The sequence below is a fragment of the Ursus arctos genome, chromosome X (assembly GCF_023065955.2).
Source record: "Ursus arctos isolate Adak ecotype North America chromosome X, UrsArc2.0, whole genome shotgun sequence".
NCBI lineage: Eukaryota > Metazoa > Chordata > Mammalia > Carnivora > Ursidae > Ursus > Ursus arctos.
The window spans coordinates 53732928-53756349 of NC_079873.1; the positions used below are offsets into that span (position 1 = coordinate 53732928).

Consider the following 23422-nt stretch of genomic DNA (forward strand, 5'->3'; position numbering starts at 1 on the left):
TGGATGAGAATTGGCCCGTGTGCTCCAAGTCACCACTGCTATTACAGTGTAGCTTTTGGTACTTGTTCCTTGGTTCTCTGGTCTCTGTATCACTTTTGAATCAACTCTTGAAATCTGTTCTCCATGGTCTAGATCACCATACTTCAGTTGATTACATACACATTTGGTGACACATTGGAGGGAAAAGGGTATACTTCTCTCTAATTATAGTTCTCAAGCAAACTTGTGTGTGAAGAAACCAGAGACTGTGTCTCATAATTCCTTCAAACTACATTATTTGGGACAGCACATATATGTTGTAGTCTGTCTTTGAGTCTTTGCTTTTAGAGAACTATGGTTAGAAGTAAATAGTTTTTTCAAGTCATCAGAATTGATGTTACCCCATATCTGGTACTTGAATGAGTATCTTACTTGTAAAATTTCCACTTAAAATCCTTGAGTTTTTAAAGTGTAATAGGAGCAGAAAGATTTTATTGTTGTTTATTTTGCTGTAAGTGCTCTAAAATCCCTCAGTTGTTCTTGAGAGTAAAATGATGTCATAGGCAATATTTTTGAAGGCGGTAGGCAGAAAGCTAAGAGTACACAGAACACAATAGGTCATATATACAACGGCAAGTATTTTCTAAATATAACAATTCAGAAACAAATTATTTGAAATAACACAACTGCTTGTTTGAAAACATTTAACTTTTGATTTAAAAAAGATAGCCACCTGTTTTTATAAATTGTAGGATGTAGTCCTTAAGATCACAAAAGCATTTAAAATATTTTCTCACTGAACTGAACTTATACATAAACAATTTACCTGAGCAAGATGCTTCTTTAGAGAATTTTGCCCATCCTTTGGGATCATGTTTGTATGACGTAGAACTAAGGGGAAAAGTACATGGCCACCCAGAAATCTTTAGAGCCTTCAGATTCTTTTATTGATAATATTTCCATGACAACAGGTATCTAGGAAGTAAACAAAATGGCATCACTACCCTGGGTCACCTTTTCTAAATTCAAGTTCCACTTTCCTCAGGCTAGTAAATCCTGGCTACACTTTTTAGATCTCTTAAACCAGGCATAGAAATGGGTTTCTTTCCCCTGCTTAATACTCCATTGGAACAATGGTTCTGTGGCTGAAGTGAAAATTGATTGTTGAGGGTTATTTCAGCCTTCTAGCAGTTAGCAATTTAAAAAAATGTAAGCACAAATCCTGAAGAAATCACCTGCAGAAAACTTGGACTGGCATTTAGAACTAAGAAGAAAATCTGGATCTTGACCAGGATAAAAAGGTCACCAGCCCAGGGCTGCATGGGGTGGTGTGTCATGTTGGCCACAATGAAACTGAAAGAGACTGAGGACTCTCCCCAGGGTGGAAAATGAGGCCTAGAAGCTTTGATTAGTGAGCTATTAGGCACAGAGACATTAATTTTGAAGCATTCCCATCTCCAGGCTGAGTAATAATGCTTTTAATATTATGGGATTGTTTGGCTGCTGCAAGAAATTCAGAAGACCAAATAGGGAGGCTTTGTTGACCTCTGAGTAGCTGTTATGAGACTGTTAAATTCTGTCTCCTTTTTTTCCTCCAGATCCTCCACCCCCACTGACTAATTATTGCCCACTGTGTACAAAAGGGCACACACAAACATATATATAAGCTCCTTAGTATATTTGTTAATAAGGCAGAAAAGAAAGGGGGGAGAAAACAAATCTAAGTAAAGAATTTTCCATTTTTTCCATCTTACCTGATTTAACAGGTAGGTAGGAAAAGAGAAAAGAACCCAGATCTAAAATGGCAGCCACCCCCTTTCCCCAATTTTGCATGCTGCCTCTTAAATCAGAGGACCTCGCTCAGACATCTGATTATGGGGACTGCTAGGCGCAAGCCCATCTTTAAGTTGCTACATTCAACAGTGTCTCTCTATTTTCATATTAGAAAAATTCTGGGTTGGCAATTGCAAGCACCTCAAAACAACCAAACACTGAAGAAAGGCATTCAGAATGAGGGTTCTAGAGAGCTCTAATGGATAACTTGGAAACACCTGGAATCTGAAGTTTAGGGCCTTAAGCCCTTGCTCCTCAACACAGACTCCAGCATTGGGGCTGGGGGCTACTCTCTTGGTTAATGGCTCCCCGCAATGGGACTGATGGTTTCCCTACCTCACAGGGATGTTGTGAGGACCAGCTCTAGGAATAGTATCAATTAGCATTCATGTAGTAGTATTGTGATTGTTGATTCTTGTAATATGACCTGGCATTAGCAGAGTGCTTTTTAATTATTCTTGATCATATGTGATGACACTCAGGTGTTTGGATACAGTGAAGCTCTGGTTTGGTTGCTCGCTTTCCACAGAGTGCTGCCAGGAAGAAGCTTTGCTGCTGGGGACTCAAGGTATTACCTAGAACAAGAAGCCACAGTGCCTATCTGAGGCTTCTCTGGCCATTTTTACTTGGTCATTATTCAACTCGTGAGTTTCACCTTGCCTCCATTCTGCTGGACCACTGCCAAGGACTTAGATTTTAACCTCAGGCCCCATCACAGAGATGAAGGCAGTAGCTGATCCACATAAGTTTAGCAAACAAGGACCAGATTTCTGCTTCTCTTGGAGGGGCAGACCTAAGAAGCCAGCTGGTCCCACTCTCCAAACAGACCAGGAGACCAGAGTCAGTTATTTTCTCCTTATTCCCAAAGTCAAGGTGATTCTGTTTTCAGAAGCACATACACTTAACCATTTCATAAAGAAGGAGGAAGGCAAAATCTAAAAACCAGTGCCTACTTCTCTTATTTCCTATTGAAGTTACGATGAAGGAGCAAAGTGGATCAAACTCTACCCCTTTCTAGCCTTAGTGCCCCCACAATACCCAGTACTCATTCACATCATCCATTTGCCTCTCCATCAGGTGTGAGGTCTTGTTCTTTTCTCAAGCCAGCCTCAAACTTTGCATTATTCTAAGAAGAGAGGCACTTAAGAGTTCATAATATCTTGCTATTCTCTGTCTCTGCCCCAGAGGCTCCATATTGAAACCAGTTTCCTTCTGGTGGATGTAGTCTGTGAGACTAGGGGCAGACAAATATGAGAGTCAGACCACTCTTTCTGCCTTGCCTGGGGCCTGCATTGTCCACCCTCTTCCTTCTCCAGTCTCCACCTACACACACACACACACACACACACACACACACACACAGGCACACACACACTCTTTCTCTCTCTCTGTCTCTCTGTCTCTCTGTCTCTCTCAATCCCTCCCTCTCCCTCCCCCTCCTCTCTCCCTCCCTCCACGCCCCCTCAATCCCTCCCTCTCCCCTCTTCCTCTCCCTCCCCTCCTCTTCTCTCCCTCCCTCTCCCTCCTTTCTCCTTCCCCTGACTCAGCAATAGTCTGGAGAAAAGCCAAAGAAGGACTTTAGGAGGGAGGGGAGCTTCCCACTCCTTGGGACAGAATTTTAATCTCCAGGCCAAGGAGAGGTTCCCTAATGTGGATTGAAAGGCTAATGTAGTTTATTTTTTAACTGCTTTCTATTTGTTTGAACGTTGCATATTTCTGCTAGTGAATTTTCCTTAATAAAGCCATTAATACATCAGTGGTATTTTCTTATTTACAACAGACTGACAGAATTAATGCTGTTAACTTTGGGCCTTTTTTACTCTTTCTTTTTTCTTCCTTTTTTCTTTCTTTCTTTCTTTCTTTCTTTCTTTCTTTCTTTCTTTTTTTTTTTTTTCTCTCGTTTGCTTTCCAGGTCATGCTGACCTGTTCGGCTTGGGCTGTTTCACATTTGTTTTTAATGTCAGTTTAAATGTAATTGTAAAAGCATGTATGCTCTAAATTCATGTAGTTACTTTTTCCAGTGGAAAAGCCTGGTATGTGAAAGCATTTCCAGGCTCCGCAATTTCACATGAGCGGATTTTTGGTAATGACTCTGTGCCCCTCACCCAGGATGGCATCTGGACAGTGACCCCCTTTCTTCTGGCTTACTAGCCGGAGAGACTTGGAAATAGTTTCTGCCAGATCCTGTGCTTTGGCAAGGTTATGCAGCATTGCATATCATTCTATTATTAATTACGTTTACTCCTCCATGAACTAAAAACCATTAGACTAAATAGTCCAACATAAACCTTGAAAGATAAAATTTGATATTCCTTTTGCAGGCTATTTCTCTGACTCAGAATTGGGACTGGGAGGAGAATGGAGGCATGGAGGAGAGGACCAAGGAGCATTCTTGCCTGAGAAAATTTGGCCTACACTTATTAGTGTACACTTATATTTGGATGCACCCCTTACTAATCTTTCATTGCATGCTTGCCAAGGGCTGGCTCTGTTCCCTGCCTCTTGTCCCTGTCCTACTTCTTCCCCACTCATCTTCAATGGACTGTGCTCCCCATTAACATGCTATTCAACGAGATGAAATGGAAAGAGTACCGCCCAAGAAGTAGGATACTTGAGTCTATTTTGTGATCTGCTACTATCTAGCTCTGTGACCTGGGGCAAAACAGCTTTGGCCTTCAGTCTACTCCTCTTTTAAACAGGGATTGGTTGAATGGCAGAGGAAGGGATAGACAAGATCTGGAGCCTTCAAACATTTTCTTGACAATATAACCTTTTCTTCAAACAAAATCTGATGAAGAGTCCCAAATGTAGGTATGGAATAAAGCACTGCTGTTCTGGTTTGAAAGAAGGAGCCACATCCTCAGGCCCACTTTGCCTCCTCTCAGGGGCCTTTAATGGAACTTGTAGACCTCTTGAAGCTCTTCTATCATAGTATATTTGATGTCTGGGGCTCTTATAACACCGATTCTCTCTCCTAATTGATTTCAGTCCCTGTGGAAACTCTGTATGTTTCATCAGTTAGCTTATTCAGAAAGATGTTTACCTGCTTAAGATAAATGGGATGAAGCAGAGCAATGTGGGGCCTAGCAGCTAGCAAAAGTAAAAGGCATAATTTATTGACTTATGGAATTTACTCTGTTCTAAGCACCTTTGTCTTAGCATGCTTTCTTCTAGGGAAAATTACAACAACTCTGTGAGATGATCCTATTATTATCTGAGGATTCGGAAACCTGTCAGTTTGGCCCTCAGCCTTTGGCTTGAGACCAGATGCCCAAGGTGGAAGGCAATACTTCTTAGAGGTTGCCACCCTAAGCAGTTTTTCAGAATGTTTTCTAACTAAAGATCCATTATTGGAAAACATCGTAGCCTGCCCATTGGCATACACTTTTACCAGATTCAGAGCTCTTTTACTCAGATCATTTCATTCTCTCCTAATAATAGTCCTATGCAGTAGTCAGGTCAGATTGGAGCCAATATATAGATGAGAAAATTGAGGTGCAGGAGAAGTCAAGGAATACATTCAAGGTCACATTTCCCATAAGACTCTGAATTAACCACCATAGTAATAAAAAGCCCTTTATTGTAAATAACATTTCAGAACTTTAATGTCATCATTGTGTTGTGCTTCCTTAGGTTTAGTGCTTTTTTTTTCATCATGCTTCAGTCTTGGAGAGTCCTTCTGGTGGTGTAGAAGTGTTCCTCTACTCACAGATGCCACCACAGTAACTATATATTCCTCATTAAAAACTTTATTTTTTAGGTATTAATAATATCCCCTACTTTACAGATGATGAAATTGAGGCACAGAGAGGCTAGGTCTTATCCAAAGTCACACATGTAGTAAGCATAGAGCCAGGCTTACAACAGATGGTCTAGCTCCAAATTCTTTGCTCTTAACTGTTGCCTTTTATACATATATGAGAAAACCAAGTGCAAAAGAAGGAAAAGGATGTTTGCAAGGTCATATAGTGAGCTCCCCTGAATCCTAATCCAGTGTTCATCTGATCTTCTAAGCCTAAAGCTGTACAGTGAGATATCCTGACTGCAGTCCCAGTGGATGAAAAGATGGCTGGCATGATGTAAGCCAGAGGCCACAAACTGACTTTCCCCAGGCCAATATTCACTTACAAAATTCTGTTTGCCCCGCACAGTCTTTGTTTAGAAAATTGATGTAGACGGCCCCTAGTCAGGGCATTGATTACTTTCACTTTCCCCAGCCTACCCTATTTTTGGTAAGTAATAGCACTAGGCTGTTTTACTCATTTACATACATATCTGCCTGACTAGTGGAGATCTTTGAGTTCATGACCCCTTTATTTAAGCACTAATATACAAGCAGGTACACACACATACATACTCAAATACATACGTGTAAGTATGGCCTAGTCTGGTTTCACAAAGAATTTGAAGCCCTGCACCAAACATATCTTTATGTTTTGACTTCAGTTTGTAGGCCGTCTGTGCAGAAGAAACTCAGTTGTTGTTCCTCATTTTATAATGTGTTACTCTTCCCTTCACTGCTATATCTGGTTCTCTTAATTCTGCTGTTCTTTCTTCCCCGTGCCTGAGTTAGGTCACCTGCAAACCATTCACTTCCTACTTTTCAGAAATGGATGGAGAGTGAAGGAGTCATTTTGGAGGGCTCATTATGTGCCAGACATTCTCTCTCATTTAGTTTTCATAAATGTCCTAATAACTAGGTGGTGGTACCCCCATTTTACAAATGAGGAAACTGAATCTCAGGAAAGCTGAGAGAGCAAAGAGTTCAAACTTAGTAAACTAGTAAGTGACAGAACTGGGATTTGAACTCAAGATCATCTGACTCTGAAGCCTATTATCTTGACCTATACCATACTTCTGGAAGGAAAGTGTATTTGTTTTTTATTGCTACATAACAAATTACCACAAATTTAGCAACTTCAAACAGAATCTACTTACCAGTTCACAGTTGTATAAGTCAAAAGTCTGACACAGCCTGACTGGTTTCTCAGCCCAGGGTTTCACAAGTATGAAATCAAGGTATTGGTCAGCCTGCATTTTAATCTGGAGCTCAGGGTTCTCATCCAAGTTCGTGTGATTATGACAGGATTCAGTTCCTTGCAGTTGTAGGATTAAGGTTCCCATTTCCTTTCTGGCTGCCATCCAGAGGCTGCTCTCAGCTCCTAGAGGCTGTTCTCATTCCTTAGCGTGTTGATCCCTCCACCTTCAAAGCCAGCAACAGAGAATCTTCCTTATGTTGAATCCCCCTGACTCCACAAATGTCTTTCCAGAAAGAGCCCAGTCCTTTTAAGGGTTCATCTGATTAGGCCAAGCCCATCGAGGATAACCAACTTTAAAACTCAGTTGAATTATGACCTTACATCTATCCAATCCATTCACAACCACAAGTAGATTAGTGTTTGACTAAATAACTGGAAGAAGACATGTGAACAACCAGGGATTGGGGCTCTTGGGTTCCATCTCAGAAGTCCACCTACCACAGAAAGTGATTCTTTTATGCTCCAAATTTTATGATGAGGTATGGAGAAGAGAAATATCCTTGATCTTAGGGAGAGTGATTCAAGTTTTCTAAAACTTTGGGAACTTCACCTCACCTTGCCTCTTCCCTGCCCATGGATGAGAAAGCCTCTATCTTGAGGTGGCAAGGAATGAGGCTGGAACAGTACCTAAAGGTCACAGTAGCTATAGAAGCCACATATAAATCACATCTACCTCTCCTTGGGAATGCATCATGGAACCTGAATTGAAAAATCTTTCTCTGGTGCTATAGAGACAGGTCTCGCAGGGGTCTTATGCCACCAGGCCGAAAAGTGAATTCTCCGTAGGATCCAGGCAGCAGGATCCAGACATCATGTCAGGTGATTCAATCCCCTAAAGAGCTGGTAAGGACAAGGAAGTAACTTGCCAGTGACCTTTTGTTGTCACTGACCTGACACTGAAAGACAGGGAAGAGATGCAAAGCAACTCCAACACTGTTACATTATCCACCTTTACTATCCCTTTTCTCCTGGCTTCTCAATTTAAGTAAACCAAATGGGTCTCTCCTATAACAGGAGCTGGCAGGCCTGTACCTCACATGAAAGAGTTAGAGCTGACTCTGGGGCTCAGGTGCAGGAGGAAGGAGGGGTGTGGGGGTGGCCTTCATGGAAGAAAACAAGGCCTTGGGCATTGAGTAACAGCTGAGACTAGCAAGCCTCATTGTCCAGCATTCCAAGTCGTCTAGCAACATGCTGGCCTCTGCTGCAGAAAAAGAACAGAGGATCCCCTGGCAGAATGAATGGAATCTGATTTCAATTACGTCCAGTACAGTCACCCTCTTCAGGCAGAGAGGCTAGAACACCTGGTGCAGCTTGGGCCACAGTGGCTGCAGGGACATCACATTACACAGGTCCTAGAGGCAAGTGGGAATGAGGCTTCTTTTCCTCAAGCAGATACCATGTAAGTCTAGAGGAGGAGGATGTGAAAATACCAGCCAAGTTCTCATTAGCACTATGCAGAAAAGGGGAATTATTTCATGGTGACGGACTCTCCCCACAGTCTCTGCACATATTGATCTTGCTTGTAATGAGTTTGCTTAGGTCCACGAGTCATCACCCCACTGAGATCTGAGTCACTGGTGGGAGTCGAGGTGACAGAGTGTACTTCACTGATTGCACCAGCACCAATTGCTTTGTCCCCATACCTTTTAGAAAAGCCCAAGGATTCATCTGTATAAAATTTATTTAGATTCTTTTCTTCTTTATCAATAGCATGAGTAGGGCATGACAAATGAGACAGCTGCCCCAGAGAACAGTCTAGATTCACAGCATTATTCCATAGAACTTCCTGAGATGATGGAAATGTTCTGTCTGTATTGTTGAGCACTTGCAATGTGGCTAGTGAGACTAAGGAATTATATTTTCATTTTCTTTAATTTTAATTAATTTCAATTTAAGTAGCCACGTGTGGCCAGTAGCTACTGTGTTGAACAGTGCATATCTAGAAGAAGCTTAGAGAGGTAAGGACTGTGATAGAGTAGAAATGAGTTAGTCAAAAAGAGAGGCGTTGTGGCACAAGGAACTCTGCATTAGGAATAAAAGCCCTGGTTTTAGTCTTAGTTCTGCCACTGGGTGACCTCACTCTTTCTGGCCTCTTCTCCCCAACTTTGACTTGAAAGGTTGGATTAATGTCAAAAGTCCCAAAATGGTAGCTAAGGACTGAATTTCACTTTGGAATACAGACGAGTTCCAGGAAAAATTTTAAATATTACATGAATGCCTTCTAGGGTTGTGTGTATGTGTGTGTGCACATGCATGTGCATGCCAAGGGCAGGACGACCAGTAGTCATTTACTCCAGTTCACCAGAGCTCCTACCATTCTCCTACACACACACACACACTCTCTCTCTCTCTCTCTCTCTCTCTCTCACACACACACACACACACGCACACACCACTGCATTACCTATGTAGACGCTAAGGCATATTGAATATGTGACCCTTGGATGAAATGATTTCTAAAGACCCTTCCTACTTTTTTTAAAAATAATATTTTGTATTATATTATGTTAGTCACCATACAGTACATCCCTAGTTTTTGAGGTAAGGTTCCACGATTCATTACTTTAGTATAACACCCAGTGCACCATGCAATACATGCCCTCCTTAATACCCATCACTGGCCTATCCCATTCCCCCACCCCTCTCCCCTCTGAAGCCCTCAGTTTGTTTCCCAGAGTCCATAGTCCCTCATGGTTCATTCCCCCTTCTGATTACCCCCCCTTTCTTTATCCCTTTCTTCCCCTACCGATCTTCCTAGTTCTTATGTTCCATACATGAGAGAAATCATATGATAATTGTCTTTCTCTGTTTGAATTATTTCGCTTAGCATTATCTCCTCCAGTCCTGTCCATGTTGCTGCAAATGTTGAGAAATCATTCTTTTTGATGGCTGAGTAATATTCCATTGTATATATGGACCACATCTTCTTAATCCAGTCATCTGTTGAAGGGCATCTCGGCTCCTTCCACAGTTAAGCTATTGTGGACAATGCTGCTATGAACATTGGGGTGCATATGGCCCTTCTCTTCACTACGTCTGTATCTTTGGGGTAAATACCCAGTAGTGCAATTGCTGGATCATAGAATAGCTCAATTTTTAACTTTATAAGGGACCTCCACAGTTTTCCACAGTGTCTGTACCAACTTGCATTCCCACCAATAGTGTAAGAGGGATCCCCTTTCTCCACATCCTCTCCAACATTTGCTGTTTCCTGCCTTGTCAATTTTTGCCAAGCTGGGGGCATCACGTTGCCGGATTTCAAGCTATACTATAAAGCTGTGATCACAAAGACAGCATGGTACTGGCACAAAAACAGACACATAGACCAATGGAACACAATAGAGAACCCAGAAATGGACCCTCGGATCTTTGGGCAACTACTCTTTGACAAAGCAGGAAAAAACATCCAGTGGAAAAAAGACAGTCTCTTCAATAAATGGTACTGGGAAAATTGGACAGCTACATGCAAAAGAATGAAACTTGACCACTCTCTCACACCATATTCAAACTTAAACTCCAAATGGATGAAAGACCTCGATGTGAGACAGGAATCCATCAAAATCCTAGAGGAGAACATAGGCGGCAACCTCTTTGACATCGGCCACAGCAACTTTTTTCATGACACATCTTCAAAGGCAAGAGAAACAAAAGAAAAAATGAACTGTGGGACTTCATCAAGATAAAAAGCTTCTGCACAGCCAAGGAAACAGTCAAAAAACTAAGAGGCAGCCCACGGAATGGGAGAAGATATTTGCAAATGACATGACAGATAAAACATTAGTGTCCAGGATCTACAAAGAACTTCTCAAACTCGATACACGGGAAACAATCAAATCAAAAAATTGGCAGAAGATATGAACAGACACTTTTCCAATGAAGACATACAAATGGCTAACAGACACATGAATATATGTTCAAAATCATTAGCCATCAGGGAAATTCAAATCAAAACCACATTGAGATACTACCTTACGCCAGTTAGAATGGCAAAAATTGACAAGACACTTCCTATTTTGTCATGCTGTGACGTTTTAGGCCACTATAGTGCTCCAAACCTGTCTCTACTTTGGGCCCATGACTAGAGTATTTTCATAGTTTCCTGCCTCTTGTCTTCTGGATTTGATGCTAGTTATTGAAGTTTGGAGTCAAGGGTGAGGATGGAAATCAGGGAGGATATAACCCCTGCCTCCCCACTCCTCAACTCCACTGTTTGGCTAGAAGTAGGGTTCAGGAATTCGGAGACCTTGAGAAGGCAGCATGATACAGTAGAAATAACATAGCCTTTGTAGTCAGCAGACCAGCTTCAGATTATTGGGTTTTCTTTCTTTCTTTCTCTTTCTTTCTTTCTTTCTTTCTTTCTTTCTTTCTTTCTTTCTTCTCTTTCTTTCTTTCTTTAAGATTTTATTTACTTATTTGACAGAGAATGAGAGAGAGGGCATAAGCAGGGGGAGTAGCCGACAGAGGGAGAAGCAGGCTCCTTGCTGAGCAGGGAGCCTGATGCTGGACTCGATCACAGGACCCTGGGATCATGACCTGAGTTGAAGGCAGACTTTTAACTGACTAAGCCACCCAGGCGCCCCAGGTTTCTCTTTCTTGATAGCTGTGTTTCTTAAGTTTATTCACTTGTAAAACAGGAATAGGAAATATTCCTAATTTCCTAAAATCATTGTGGAATTAAATGATGTAATGTATTCATAGAGTGAGGCACATAGAAGACCCTGAAAAAAATAGTTACCCTAATTTTTCTTAGTTACCTCAGGCAGAGGGCAAATCACATCTTTGTCCTCTTTCAGGTTGGAATGGGGGACTATATGGTCTGTCAGCTCCTGAGCTCAAGGCCAGAAGCTGCTAGTGGTGAGAAAAATGGGGTCTACTTTTAGAAACTGTACCAAGGGAACAGACCCAGTAGGCACTGCCAGTCTGTGGAGCTGCCTACAAGAACGCATGTCAGCAATGGGTTCGCCAAATGACAAGACATTTTGGGGGCTAAGCCTCTAAATCTGGAAGAAGATGGGCCCATACCTTCCATCCTGTGCTCTTGGTGGAAGGTGGGAGGTGGGAGTTGACAGTGTGTGTGCATATCTCCTTGTTACTGACTGTCCAAGCCCTGCAGAAATGGCAGCTGGACAATGTCATCTTGCACTCTGGGTCGATTTTCCAGTCTCCCCTCTTATTTTACCATGAGTACTCTGTGCTCCTCTTACACCACTAACCCCAACATTTTCTCCTTCTCTATCCTGGTTGTTGATTTAATCATGTAATCCATTCTTGCATTGACTTACTGATTTGCACTATGACTGGAGTTTGCAGGAATTACTTTTCTAATAGAGCTGAAAGTCAGTTCCAGATAAGTATCTTTTTCTATAGGACCCAGAAACATACCAGCGACAGGTTTTGTTGTATTTATCCACTTAAATTGAGCAATCAACTTATCTCTTTGTTTTATTTTTTATTTATTATTATTTTAAAGGGATTAGAGATTAAGTGGTTTGTGGTTCTCCCCAGTGCAACTGCCTATGCTAGGCCTCAAAGTTATGACATCCCCAGTTATTTCTGTTTCTTCCAATATAATTGCTAGGGAAAATAACACAAAGTAAACATAAGGATGCTCAAGTACCTCTAAATTGTGTCTGTGCAAGCATGTGGGGAAGATGGTTCTTAAGGTTTAAGTTTGGGATTATTGTTGTTTAAAAGAAGTAATTTCTATCATCCTTTCTGATGGCTGCCTCTTAGTATGGGTCCCATTTTACAGACAGAGTCAGGGATATTCTGTTACTCCTTTGATAATATTGGGGATTTCAGCCATTTAGCTTCTCAAACTCCCCTTTGCTAAAGAAGAAAATCAGTATGTGTGTTACAGTGTATGTTCAACTATGGGCATAATGTCTGACAATATCTGAGGCTGTATAGTGGTCAGTAGAAAATGCTGTAACACCAGAAAATTTCCATTTGTTAAATCCAGAGTTGGATTGAGGATAAAGCAAGATATGAAAGTTTGGGTTTAGTAGGGATTTGGAATGATAAATCATTCATTCAACCAGTGTTTAAACTGAGCACTTATCCTTAAGGAGTTTAGATTCTGTGACCAGGAAGAATGAATATCCTTATTTTCTTAGCTTAGGCAACTTTTCTAAAGGGGTAGCTGAGTTGTGTGCTTGGCTGTTGATAATAAATTCGTTTTCCTTTCCTTCCCCATAGCCCGGAAGCTGAAGAAACTTGGTAATCTGAAGCTACAAGAGGAAGGGGAGGCTTCCAGTGCCACCAGCCCCACTGAAGAGCCAACCCAGAAGCTGACGGTGTCACACATTGAAGGCTATGAGTGTCAGCCCATCTTTTTGAATGTCCTTGAAGCCATTGAGCCAGGAGTTGTGTGTGCTGGACATGACAACAACCAGCCTGACTCCTTTGCAGCCTTGCTCTCTAGCCTTAATGAATTGGGTGAAAGACAGCTTGTACATGTGGTCAAGTGGGCCAAGGCCTTGCCTGGTAAGGAAATAAGAAGGGGGAGCGTGTGATAAGGGAGATCATATTTAGTGAATTCTCCTATGGGCCAGCACCATGTCTTAACTCATGCAGTCCTCACCATAACCCTATGGAGGGGAGAGATCAGTATAATTCCCCCCTGAAAAATAAGGAAACTGCTTTATCAATGAGAAGAGCAGAATTATAGAGTATCCCTTGTTCCTCACATCAGCACACAGTGATCATGTCTGCAAGTTCAACCTACAGACATAGTCAGCAAATTTCCCCATAATCAGAGATCACATGGACGTACCCTTATGTGCCTTAAGATACTCTTCTACATAGGCACACACAGGCTTCCCTGCAGAGATAGTCTTGAGCCTGACTGATACTCTGTCTTCAGTATTACCGACAGGAGTCGTACCATGGAAACTCTTAGTGTGGTAGAAAAAAAGAGTTGGGAGTCAGAACACTTAGATTTTAGTCTTAGCTCTGCTGGTAACTTGTTGTGTGATCCCTTCCCTTTCTGGGTCTCAGTTTCTTCATCTATACTGTGTGAGGAGTAGATGGACTAAATTGATGGTTGTCAAATTTTGCTTCAAGGAACTCTTAGTGCTCTTTAAACTGCCTTAGGAATTATAATAGGAGGTAATATTAGGTGATAATGAAAGAAATACAAAGTGTTTGTCTAACTTCTGCTTGGTTACTGCCAATCATGGGGAACTCACTCTTTCCCTAGGCCATCTGATGTTTGAACGGGTCTAATTATTAGCATATTAGAGCTTGAAGAAGCCTCAGAGCTCCTCTATCCAAGGATTCACAAACTTTTCTTTAGCAGCCCAACTCTTTACTTCTTAAAAACATTGTATACAGATCCAAGTGGAGCTGTTTGATTTAAAGCCAGTGCCTCTCCCTCACTACCCTGACAAAAGCCTCGGGTCACTCTTGCAGAATCTTAGGGCTCTAAGGAACACAGTTTGGAAACAAGTGAAGCATAAACTCTTTAAGGGTTGTCTTAATCCTAAAATTCTATGACTCAAAGATTCTTTTGAAACATCAACAATCTAAACCTGTTATGGAGTCAAAAATTAACCTGCCTTCTAAGAATAACTGCCATTCAGATGGAAATTTATAGTGAACAGAGCAGTTTCATTTGTATTACCTGATTTGATCTTCCAAACAGTCCTATAAAGTAGGTGTTCTTTTTCCTATTTAAGAGATAAAAACACTAAAGCTCTAAAGCTCTAAGAAGTCATGTGCTTGGCCTACACAGTCTGAAAGTAGCAGGGCCAGAACTTGAGTCCAGGCCCCCTCCTGATTCCAAATCCCCTCCTCATCCCACTCTACCCCTAGTCTGTGTAGTACTCCTGTAGTTCTGGAACCCTGGGATTTACAGTGAGAGGCCAAAGCCTCATCCAAGCCCACTTGGGTCATAATATGATCTTGTTGCCTTCAAAGACATTGCATGTTAGCTATCAAGCCTCTATTTTATCTTTCTTACTCACAAGGCCCGCTCATAGCCACCAGACCAACCTAACACCTTCGCATTTGAGAAGCTGAGGTCGACTAGCCAATAAGATCACTGGGAAGAAGGCCCAAGAACTCTGGTTGTATATGCACTCTGACAAAACAGACGGCTCACAAAGCAAGAAAAAAAATACAAAAAAGAATAAAAGAGAAAGTTGCTTTAATTCTTATGACTTATTCAGCTGGATGTCTTGGTGTCATGTGTGTAACAGAGAATCAGTTTAATCTTTCCTAGCTGTTACCAACCACTTAAATTATCCTATTTTATGGGATAGAGAACCTTTTCATAGATGGGATTCCACTTAATCCTCACAGCAGTCCCGTTAATCAAAGGAGCTATTATTTCCATTTCAAATGACAAGGCTCAGAGAGGTTAACTAACTTGTTCCATTTGGTCACTTAAATGGAGCCAGAATTTGGGCTTACATTGTCTGATTTCTAATTTGGTGGTCTTAACAATAACCTAGTGCAAATCATGGCAGAATTTGCATGATCAGGAGCTACTGGCTTTCCTCAGCTCAACCTCCAGAATGGGAAACCCTCTTTTTACATTGACAAGTCTGCAGGTCAGTATCAGTTCACCATCTAGCTCATTCAAGGAGATGATCGCTGACCCTGAGTCATTTAAAATGGTAGCTTCAAAAGAAGGCCAAATGCCACATTCATAAGAACTGTTATTCATATAATCAATAATTACCTACTAGTTCAAGTTATTTGCTCATTCAACAGATTGAGTTCCTGTCCTATGCAAGCCACTGTACTAGGCATCTACTCAAATAAATTTTGTTGTAAGATTTCTGTGATGGTGATGATATATGTAAGTCACCTAGTATAGCACCTGGACATTAATAAATAATAACTCAATTAAGGGTGAGTGAGTAGATTGCATACAATATATTTATAATCAGATGCTTCTGGTTTGTAATCTTAGCTATATACTAGTTGCGTGACCTTGAGCAAGTCACGTGTCTACATGTGCTTCTGTTTTTTTCATTTGTAGAGAGGGCAGAAAAATCACTAACTTGTTAATTGTTAGTAACATTGAGATTATGTAGAAAGAGGACCGAGCCCAGTAGCTGAAACAATAGTAGATCCTGTGTAAATGATCGGTCATTATTATGAGGCTTGAATGCTAAGCCACTGCTTTCACTAAAATCAATTTAAGCTGCCACCAGCCTTGCCTAGAAGCTCATGCATGGGTCCCAAGGATGCTTTATGTTATTTGAAGACCTTAGCTGTCAGATGCACTATAGCATTAAAGATTTTCCAACTGGCCTTTCTTCGGACACGTTTTCGCAGACTAGACATGGGACTACAGGTTTTTACTGCAGATTGCTAAGAAATTATAACTGGCTGAATTTTATTGAGAGAACAGAATCTCAGTGAAACTTTCTCTGCTCCCTAACCTGTTTGGTGTGTTTCAGAACCTGGCAGTGACTCCTCTCTATTTCTCCAGAGTAGCCTAACACAGTAGCAAATAGGTGTTAAGTGAAGGTGTGCTGAAGGAAACCTGTAGGCTGGAGCTACTGTTTCCTCAAGTCATCCCTTATTTAATAGTCATGCTATCTGAGCAGGCAACTTCAAAGGCTTGGCATTAAAAAAAAGAGTTAGATATTATGATCATATTAGACCTATAGGAAGATTAGCCTGCTATGTTGCTGATGTGTACATAGTAATTAGGATTGAGCGCTAAGCAGGTCTCACTATGGACCATTAGTACTATTACAATTAGTATTACAGCCAAACTAAGCTTTCCCTTTTTCTCTTCTTTGTTAGTTCTCTGGCATCTCGAGGAGGGAAAAAAGCATCAGTATTGACTGCTTCCTTGGTACTTATATAGTTTAATCCTCATTCCCCCTAGACACCCTCATATTCACACACTAAGCAGCCAAGTCTTTCCTTGCGTCTGCTGCAGAGGTTCAGGGTTCAAGCTCCCAGGCCCTTTCTGCAAGAGGTGTTCCATGTTTGGTCCCTACTTTTTGTGTCCTACTAGGAAGAGTCAGTACCAGGAGTTCTGTGCTACAGAATGACTTCTGGCAAGAAATACTCTGGGGTCTGAGACTTCACCTAGTCTGTCAGCATATCACTACAGTGAAGATGGGAGGCACAGGCCTGGGAGCTAAGATTGCAGCCAATCCATTGAACTGCAATGGTGGTAATATGGGGACTTTACAGTCCCTGATGTCTGGTAGGCTTGGGACCTAAAAGAGAAAAAAAAGGGAAATGGGGTTTTTGGGTGGGCAAGGACCAACAAAGCAGAACAATGTTTCTAAATAGTGTAGACTTCAGACCTGGGCCTATGGCTAAGAAACACTCATGACCTTGGTAGTTCTTAAGCTATGTCCTTAGGCAGTAGAGTGGTAAAAGCACTGAAGTAGAGAATTAGAACACCTACATTCTAGTCCCAATTCAGCCACGTATAGACTGTATGACCTTGGGGAAGTCAGTTAACTTGTCTGGCCCTTGGATTCTTTGTTGGCAAAATGAGTGTCACATTTCCTACCCTCTTGGGTTATAGTGAGAGTTAAATTAGGTCATCAACAGGAAAGTTAGAAGCTTTATCTAGATTCATGGAAGCATTCCTAATGAAGTATAGCAAAACAAACACAATTCTGAATCTTTTGGGGAAAAAGGAAATAGGGGACTGGTAAGAGATGAGCTCTGAGGTGATTCTCTAAACATCCAACCGTCTCAAAACTTCCAGAAGAATACAGCTACATCTGTTCTACCTGTGTGGTATTGTGGAAGTAGCATCTAGGAGCCTCCATTCTCTGAGACTAAGGGAGATTATTTGGAGATCATCTAATTCCCATTTTATAAAATGAAAAAAATGGGAGTCCTTATTCCATTTAATTACTATCAAATTAATAAATATAATAAATATTAATATTTCAAAGATGTGTACTCAAATATCTGAACTGTGCTGTGTACCAGGGAGGAAAAGATGAAAGAAGGGATAGTTCCTGTCTTCAGGAATCGACAAGTCTTGTGGAGGAGACAGATGTGTACATAAGTAAATTCCAATACTGTGTAATGAGTGCTGTAATTGGGTAGGGCTACACAAAGTTCAGTAAGAAGGTAAAAGAAGAATCATTAAGTCTTCTGCTTAGATGAGTTGGAAAAGGCTTTACAGAGGAAGTAGCTTTTCAGTGAAGACTTAAAAGATGAGTAGGCATTTATCAGATGGAATGCCTGGGGATGGAGGAATGTATTCTAGGCAAAGGCAACGGCCTGTGCAGAGATAGCAGAGGTAGAGAGGCATGAGAAAGTATGGTGTGTTCAGCAAACTAAATATTTCAGAATAACTAGAACCTAAATTATGAGAAGGGGCAAGAAATTAGTCTAAGGAAGCAGGTCATAAAGAACTTGTTTGTGTATAATAATAGCAGTAGGGCAGGAATGGCAGAGTAGGAAAATAGCAGAGCCAGGTTACTTGTTAAATAGAAAAAAATGGACAGGAAGTGAAAGTCAGAAAGAGGATCAGAGAAAAGAGAGTCTGAAGGTGGTGTAGAGAAGGCAGTGTCTATCAAAGGCATTCCAACGCATGCTGATATATAATAATATCCATTTCCCAGGGACAAATAAGATTGTAGCTAGAAAAGATCTCTGTAAAGTGAAAAGTGCTGTTCACTTAGGAGAACTGATTATTACACTTCATCTTCAGGAAGGAATAGTAATCAAGAGCACAGGCTTTGGAGTCAGACTGCTTGGCTTTGGAATGTGGTCTGCCAGTTACTAGCCTTATGATCTTGGACAAGTTTCTTAACCTTTCTGCAATTCACTTTTACTAAATCACAGAATGGGTTTACTAATAGTACGTACTTCATTGGATTGCTGTGAAGATTAAATGAGTTAGTATAAGTAACATACTTATAAAAGAGTTCATACATTGTAAACAGCCAGTGTTAGATTATTATTTTCTTCCAAATGACAGTACCACTTTTGCCTCCATCATCATCATCTCAATTGAGTAGCTAGTGAAGGAGAGCAAGGCATATTATCCCCACCATATAGTTTGTTCCTTCCCTGCTCCTCAGCATTAATGGTCCCTGGGGCTCCTCAGGAGCTGCCTAAGTGCCAGCAGTTCTCAGCCAAGTAGAGGGCTGGGTCTTCATTCAGCCCATCAGTGCTCAGTCTGACCCCTGCCTCTGCCCCATCTTCAGGCTTCCGGAACTTGCACGTGGATGACCAGATGGCAGTCATTCAGTACTCCTGGATGGGCCTTATGGTGTTTGCCATGGGCTGGCGGTCCTTCACCAATGTCAACTCCAGGATGCTCTACTTCGCCCCTGACCTGGTTTTCAATGAGTAAGTGCTCGTGGGCCCAGAACTCACATAAACATAACATCCTGGCCAGACCTTGTTGGTGGTGATGATGGTAATGGGAATAACAGTGGGGGTAGCCCATATAACCTGTAGGTGAGGCAGTAGAGGCTCCAGCCAGCCTGCCCAATCTGAGGTGGCTTTGCCCTGCTGAAAAGCCACCTGTTGGAAAGCAATGGGGAGGGGGGTTGGCGCTGAGGCATTCCTTTCCCACCCAAGGCCTACTATTTTGGCCATGTTTCTGACCTGCCTTGTAGAGTATCTCAGCCTCATGTCAAGCCCCCTCTCCTTCACTCGGAGCAACATAGGGAATGGGCAAAAAGACTAGTTGTGAAAGCTGAAGTTCCTGTGGTCCCTTTGCTACCACTGAGGGCTGCTGCCAGTCACCTTTTGTTGAGCAGCTCTATTGTTGAAAGGTAGATACTTTCTAAATCCTTTCTCATTGAGCCCCCATGATAACCTGATTTCCCCTATAAAGGAAATAGATAATATTTTTTAATGGATGGGGAAAATTAGGCTCAACAAAATAAAGTGGCTCACCCAAGGCATGTTGGTGACAGAATTCAAAGTATGTCTGTATAACTCTCAGCACTTATACTGCCTCATGGTGGTAAATGACAGGGAGTAGCAGCTCTACCACTCTCTGGCCATGTGACGTTGGCCCAGCCACTTCCCTTCTCTTTAAAAACAGGTTTAAGTGGTTCCTGAGTGGCTCAGTTGGTTAAGCGTCCAACTCTTGGTTTTGGATCAGGTCATGATCTCAGGGTTGTGAGACCTAGCCCCGCATCAGGCTTCACACTCAGCAGGGAGTCTGTTTCCCCTCTCCCTCTGCCCCTTCCCCTGCTTGTGCTCTCTGTCTCTCTCTCAAATAAATGAATACATCTTAAAAGAAATAGTCCAGATGTCTATTGACAGATGAATAGATAAATAAGATATATATATATAAAGAGAGAGAGAGAGAGAGAGAGAGTGTGTGAATGGAATATTACTCAGCCATCAAAAGGAATGAAATCTTACCATTTGCAAGGATGTGCATGGATGGAACTGGAGGATATTATGCTAACCGAAATAAGTCAGTTAGAGAAAGACAGTTATATGATTTCACTCATACGTGGAATTGAATAAACAAAACAGAGGATCATAGGGGAAGGGAGGGAAAAATAAAATAAGATGAAATCAGAGAGGGAGACAAACCATAAGAGACTCTTAACTACAGGAACAAACTGAGGCTTGCTGGAGGGGAGGTGGGTGGGGGATGGGGTAACTGGGCGATGGGCATTAAGGAGGGCACATGATGTAATGAGCACTGGGTGTTATATGCAACTGATCAATCACTGAACTCTAGCTTTAAAACTAGTAATACACTATATGTTAATTAATTGAATTTAAATAAAATTTGTAAAAATATATAAAAAAATAAAAACTAAAACCAGGTTTAATTTATGCTTGCCTTGCCCACCAGCTCAATTTATTCTTCATGAATTTGGTCAAAGGCTCAGATTTTGGAATTACACTTATCTCAACTAAAATCTCTGTTCTATAATTTCCTGCATCACTGTCTTTGGGCAAGACTTGACTTCAGTGACCTTCAATTTCTTTGTCTATTAATAAAATATAACTTCCTTAAATGGTTTGTTATGATGACTAAAATGGGAGCTAATGGATGTGAAATGCCTGGTCCATGATAGGCAAGAAATGAAGTATCTTTCTGATCTTCTTTCCCTAATAGTGATAATCCTCTCTATATCTGCTGTTTGAGGTCCTCTGATAGCATTGTGAGTGGAGCTGGCCAAAAAAATCTCCCCAAGGACCTTGAGCTAGTCTCACCACAGAGAATCTTTTTGGTCAGGGCAGGAATTGACCTTCCTTCCCCTCCAGCCCTTTAACCCAGAAGAGCCTTAAAATAAAATGTACAGGCTACTGGTTCCTTCCAGTACAGCAGGGCTATATGGGGGAAAATGAGTATCCCCGGCTGCCCTCTTCCAACCCAGCTAACCCTGGTAGCTTGGAGCTAAGAATAACCATTGGGCTTTTGGCACAACCTGCTTTATGGTTTCCAGATCTCCAAACAGTTACCTATGATGCCATCTTCTGGGGCAAGCCTTTAAAAGCCCTCTTCCTGTGTAACTCTCACCCCCACTGGCCTCCTTCTGCCCTCCAGTGATTGAGTTAACACTCTGGGCACCTGCACCACCCTCCCCATCCAGAGCCCTAAGACCCTTGAATCTTTGCAAGGTGATAATTATTGTTTTCTAAAAATGCTCATTCCCTTTTCTGTCTCCATGTAAGTAATGTGGCACTCCTTCTCAACTTTCTGGGCCACTTCTATTTATCTCTTCAGAAGGCACCATGGGACTCCCAACATGGGCAGGGTCCTAGACCCATCAAGACCCAGAGCTCCTGAAACAACACTGCTCCCCTCTTCCTCTTGTAGGAACCACTATGTTAGAGCTCTTCAAGTCTCTAGGAACATCTAACCCAATGTTTCTCAACAGGGATGCTGGTGACATTTTCAGAGGAATGATTTTTCATTGTGTAGGATGTTCTTGCATACTGGAATATGTTTTATGTTAAACATTCCTGGCACCTGCCCAGTAAATACCAGTAGGATCTCTGTCACTGTAACAGGCCAAACTTCCCCCACATATATCTAGCACCCACTAGGGAGGTAGTACCCTCCAGTACCAGCCACTAATTGTTGCCAGCCTCCTCAATATGGAGACTGAAGCCCAAAAAGAGAGGGACTCTGAGCCAACCCATTTCCTGATCTCTCTGATACCAAGCCCTGTCATCAGCCCTGCTTTCTTCTCTCCTTGTCCCCTCTTTGTGGAGAACACATGTTATGAGGGTAATGGGCTTGGACCCCAGATGTATGAACTTGAATAAATTACCTTACTTCTCTGAACCTCTGTCTTCTCATCTGTAGAATGGTGAATAGTATTATAATGGCACCTTCCTACATGTCATTTATTGAACACTTACTATGTGTTCAGTGTTTTCCAATTTTCATCTCTTCTGTTACCCCTCTATTTTATTCTCACCTACCTCTGCTCTCTTCCTGAATTCCATTCTTGGCCCTTGTCTTCTGCCTTCTACTCTCTTCTCCCTTTCCTTCCCATTAACTCTTTCCCTACTCTTTTTGTCCTTTCTCCTTCTTGTTCCCTTCCCCTCTGAATTCCTTCCCTTGCCTTTCCCTTTTTCTTCTCTCTCCTCCCCCACATTTCTCTGTCTCTGGGACTTGCAGCAGTGTTACATCAGTCCTCCACATTAGGACCGTGATTTCAATGGTAAAAAGACCGCAGTGTTATCATCAACAGAAGCTTAGAAATACAGTAGAGACTGGAGCTGGATCAGGTCCGAGGGTCAGCAGATCTTATTCAAAAATTCTCTAGGGTGAAAGACCTTGGAGCAACACTGCTTTGGTCAGTTGACTTGTGATACTATCTAAACACTTCCTCTTTCTAGCTGGTTTCCAGCCTGAATTGAATACCATCTGCCCCCCTTCCCTTTTTCTTCAGGGCAGCCAAGATCTCTCTGAGATAGGATGCTGTGCTTCCACCCAACCAGTACCAGGTCTGCTTAGCCTGTGGACAAGGCTAGTGGTTTGGTGACCAAAATGTTAAACCACAGCCTTCAAGCCTAATCTAGGTCTTTTTCCTCACCACTTAAATGGGTGTTAAATTCCCTTTCCTTTCTCCACAAGATACAAAATCAGTTTCTATATCTCCTTTCTTTCTCTCTCTCTCTCTCTCTCTCTCACACGATTTCTCAAGTGCTGAAAACCAGCTAGCAAGAAGATGTTGTATCTTCCTAGAGGCTTGCCATGACCAGTCATAAAACAGAGAGATTGTTCTCCCCTGAGAAACTGTTCAAGCCTTAGCCACTTACCTATATAATGTATAGGTGATAGTGTGATGTTCTGTTGACAAGTCACTATAGTAAAAACAGCTCACATGTGTTTACAACTCCCGAACTGTGATAAGGAACCATCATTATTTGAGGGAATAGTCTCCCCTTCAGGGTACATTTAGATTGGGCATTCAGAAACACTTCCTGGCTGATTTGGTAAGCATTGGAACTCACTTTGTGAAGGGACAGTGGGGAATCTTCATTTTTTTGTTTTGTTTTGTTTTGTTTTGTTTTTTTAAGTGACAGAATTTCTAGCAAGTGAAATGGGATTTATGCCAAGAAGCAGGGGAATTGACAGGATAAATTACTGTGGTCACTTGGGAATCCTGGTGTCCTTATGTTGGGAGTTG

General features: G+C 41.8%; 1 protein-coding gene across 1 annotated transcript in view; it reads left to right on the forward strand.

The window, feature by feature from the left end:
* The window catches only part of AR (androgen receptor), a 188166-nt gene that overhangs the window by 155873 nt on the left and 8871 nt on the right, over nt 1-23422 (forward strand). Inside the window, exons 4-5 of the mRNA XM_026485816.4 lie at nt 13050-13337; nt 19004-19148. Of these exons, the coding sequence (XP_026341601.2) occupies nt 13050-13337; nt 19004-19148 (433 nt within the window). The remainder of the gene's footprint in view (nt 1-13049; nt 13338-19003; nt 19149-23422) is intronic.